The 4251-nt window shown below is 47.8% G+C and overlaps 1 protein-coding gene across 1 annotated transcript; it reads right to left on the bottom strand.

The window, feature by feature from the left end:
* On the bottom strand, nt 1-2976 carry LOC112733702 (DELLA protein 1). The gene has a single exon (XM_025782745.3). It carries the CDS (start codon nt 2064-2066, stop codon nt 318-320), a length of 1749 nt encoding a protein of 582 aa, XP_025638530.1. The 5' UTR covers nt 2067-2976; the 3' UTR covers nt 1-317.
* Nucleotides 2977-4251: the final 1275 nt, after the last annotated feature.

Here is a 4251-nt window from a genome sequence, read left to right on the forward strand (position 1 = left end):
TTTGGAAAATGCGAAAATCACTAAAGAGAGACGCAGAGTAAAAAGTACAATTACAAATTACAAGCTATGGTTTTTCTTTTACCCTCCCCTTTTATTTATCTTCTGCCTCTGACTCGCTCACTCTCTCACTCACTTCACTCGGTTACTGAGTCACTCTTCTTCCAAAGTTTTCTTCAAACCATGCCATTTCCCCAATAATAATCCCCAATTAATCTACAGAGTATATAATAGTAGTTGTAGTAGAAGTAGTAACAGTAGTAATAATTAAGGTCACCATCCATCCATCCAACTCAGGCCCCACGCGCCGAGTCAACTCACTAAGACTCGCCGCCAGAAGAAAGGGGTGGAAGCTTCCACGCCGAGGTCGCAATCAGGGACCTGGTGTGCCACCCAAGCATGAGGCACCCATTGTTCTCCTCCACCCTGTACCCATCCCCACCCGCAAACAGCGCCAGTAGCATGCTCGCCTGCTTGAACGCGTTCGACCCCAAGTGGACCGCCTCGAACCCGGCCGACCCCATCCTGGCCCGCCACTGCGTCAGCGTCTCGTGCCGCTCCACCCGGTCTGTGCCCTCGCACGCCACCACGTTGCAAATTTGCCTCCCGAGGTACAGCTCCGACATCAATAGGTCCTCAGTCGGCGGCGGCGCCGCCAACCCCGCCGCCACCGATCCCTCCAGCGAGTCAAACAAGCTCGAGTAATAATGCAACGCCTCCGTGAACCGATCCACAAAAACTGGACCGTTGTGGTTGGCTTCCTGCTCCACCACCGTGAAGATCTTCGGCTTGATCTTCTTAACCGTGCCAAGAACTTTCTCGATGGAGCCGGAGCGGGCCAGCATGCGATGCAACTCGAAAACGGAGTTAACCGCAACGGCTTCTCCGGGTCGGATCTCAAGCATTTCTGTGTCAAGATCCGAGAGGCTAGAGCAGACGAAGCCGCGAAACTCGAACTGAACGCCTATGGTTTGTGCCAGTTGTGCAAGCTTCCATCCGACTTGCTGCAGGGAGTCGGTGTTGTCGGTCTGCGGCGGGCCTATTCCAGTCAAACGGAAAGTGGGTGGGCCGCCGGGGCGCAATGTGAGGGCCTGCAGGAGTGCGGGCCACTGCATCCCTTGCTTGAGGCCGAAATCGATGACGTGGACCCTGGTGGCAGAAGCGAAGGCCTCGAGTATGGCCTGGTTGGCTGTGAAGTGGGCGAATTTGAGATAAGGGCAGGACTCGTAGAAGTGCATGTGGAGCACATCTGAGAAAGAAGAGTCCATGGCTTCTTGAGGGTAAATCTGGTAAATCCTCCTCGCAAGTGCCTGTGCAAAGTAAGATGCAACTTTCTTCATGGCACCGGCCTGCGACTGCGCGAGTAGCCCCACGTGCTTCACTAGCGCGTCTGCCAGCTTTAGGTTTTCTTGCTGGACTGCCTCCGCGCAGGCTAAGAGGGTGTGGACTAGACGGACACCTGTTTCTTGGGAATCCACAAGCACAACTGGCCGGCTCGGTTCTTGAACACCCTCTGACCCAATTTCTGGAACAGGATTCGTTTTCAGCCGTTTGTTGCTGGGTTCGTCGTTTTGAGGGTAAACGGCGATGCCAGGTATGGCTCTCAGGTCGTACTCAGAGTCGTCCGTGAAGGCGCGTGAGGTGTTCTCCTCGATTTGGGAGCTGCACAGCAGTGAGCTGCTTGTTCCGTTTGCGGCGGCGGTGGTTGGGGGAGGGTTGAGCTCATTGATCATGCTCTGCACCCAGGAGTATAGATCCGTAGGGTCGTAGTGAACGGTGTCAGTAGCGAGGTGTGAAATTCCGTCTTCCTGCGCGGTACCCATAACCATCTCCAGCTGCTCCAGCTTCTGGGCCACGTCAGCCATGTCTGAGTTGCGAACCTTGTAACCAAGAGCAGCGAGGAGTTCGTCCATGCCGCCGCCGCCGCCGCCGGAGCTTGGGTCGTGGTCTTCCTCCCACATCTTGGCCTTCCCGCTCGACATTGACGAGCATTCGCCTTTGGCCACGCTGCTGCTGCTGCTACCTTGCTGGCCGTAGCTGGAGCCAGCTTCACTGTGATCCCTCTTCATCTCTTTGATTGCAACAAGAGAAAAGCAGAATCCGAAAGCGAGGGCAATGGATATAGGATTAGAATTGGGGTTCCAATCGGGTCACATAGCAGTGGGAGAATGGAGGGAAGGGGGAAGGAGAAGGAGGTTATGAGGTTTGAAAATTGGTATGAGCCGTGAGAGAAGAGAAGAAAATGGGTTGAAAAAAGGGTGAGAGGTCCAAACGCGAAACGAGAGAGAGAGAAACCTCAGAGTGGAAAAAGATAAGGAACAACGGAAGCCATAATAATAATAATGGAACTCTCTTATTTTTCTCTTCCTCCTTTATATTTTCTGATATTTCGTTTCATAAAATTTCTAATATTGAGCTTGATATTTTGTTTTTTTTTTTTTTATTGAGAGAAAAAGAATTAATAAAAAATGGAGAGGGGGTGCGGCAAAATAGTTAAAAGGGCATCAAAGAGCCGTGGCAGCACCGCAATGGCAAGAAAGATGCCCATGATAGTGTACAGCTCGTGCATACCCCAGACACCATACACTAGAAAATCAGGTGGCCGTACGCTTCATCGATTGAGAGCCTTGGGGACCGAGAATGATAGTGGGCTCCACCCTCCCTCACGCGCCCCTTCTCCTTTCCCCCACGCGCGTCTCTTACACTCTCTAGGGGGCTCATTATGTGATTCAGTGATTCAAGTTAGAGATAATAATGCAGGCGAATGCCAGTGTCAAATGTGCTTATCCTTAGTATTAGAAATTAGTGTATCTGATTGAGTACCATCATTATTAATTTTGACTTGGAAAGTTTATGCCTGCTAATGTCCCCTCCCTCATTATTTTCCGGTACAACTATGTCCAATGTCCCCCCATACTATAGCCAGTTAGCCACCTAGTGTGGGGCGACGCTGTAATGGATATATTTCACGCTTCTGTACGTTCAGGAGGACTATCCCGACTAAGACTATATATAGATGAGTTCCACTTTACAAAAATATCAACTTCATGATGGGTTCAAATTAAATGTTACGTTGTTAGTGAACAATAACGATAGAATTTGAGATTCGAGTTTGTTAAATCAAGTCAACTTGACAATCATATTTATTCTCCACTCTTCTAAATAAGCAATGACAACTGTAGTTTAGATACTCAAAGTTCAAATATCATTCCTACAGAAATGGTTCTCCGTAATTTATCTTGGACTCCAATATTAATTAGGACCGGGAAAATGGACATCATTCTCATGAATAGGGAAAAGAAAATGCAACTTTAATATCTGAAATGACATTATTGCGACTTCTCCAGCTACCTCAATTATTCGATCAACAATGAACACCATTTCCTCTTTTATTTTGGGAGGGGGGGCACATAGGCTTGCTATTTTTAGTATCACTCTTTCTTGCTTTCTGAAAGTTAGCATCCCTTTTGCCATATCTGCTGCATCTTGTTTGTAAGGAAACTAACCAGTAAGAAAAAATAGATACATCCATGAAAGTAATTTGAGAGGAATATTGATGAATTAGTACAATTTTGAAATTCACCATATTTTCCAAGTAAATCACAATAGAGTCTACCTACGAGCAAATAATTTTACTAGTGAAATATTTCGAAGCAATTAAGAGTATTTTGTAGTTGAAATTTTGGAAGAAAAATATATTTCACTTTATTCAAAGTCATTTTTTCCCCCAAATACCTCAGCTTATAAACACCCTTTAGTTTTTTCTTATAAAAAATTTAAAAAACGTAAACACTAATCAACGACTAATCTCGAACTAAAAATAAATAAAAATTTTAGACCTAAGGACAAAGGAGTCATTATACAACACTGAAGAGAAAGGGGGTGGCATCGCCATGGACGGACCTATGGCAAGTGTGTGTAATCCGCTTCCGTAGGTTCGAGTGGGGAATAACATCCCGCAACGCACATGACGGAGAGATCAAGGGGACGGGTCAACTTTGGCCCCCACGCGCCACATTACACGTGGTAACATGCAGCGAGCCACAGGCAGCTTGGTGCACTTCACAAGCCAAGTGGTGAGCTGAAAGAGCGAGTATAGTTTCACGCGCTACGTTTGAGAACGGAGGATTGTGTAGCTGAGGAGCAACGGGAGGGCCCCACGGATTGAGAGGGTCTGGGGAGAGAAGATCAAAGAGGACGGGGATTCAGACGTCAACATCGATTTTAGGACCATCCGACGTGGGACCCACTGAC

This window comes from Arachis hypogaea, chromosome 13 (genome assembly GCF_003086295.3).
Source record: "Arachis hypogaea cultivar Tifrunner chromosome 13, arahy.Tifrunner.gnm2.J5K5, whole genome shotgun sequence".
NCBI classification, from domain to species: domain Eukaryota; kingdom Viridiplantae; phylum Streptophyta; class Magnoliopsida; order Fabales; family Fabaceae; genus Arachis; species Arachis hypogaea.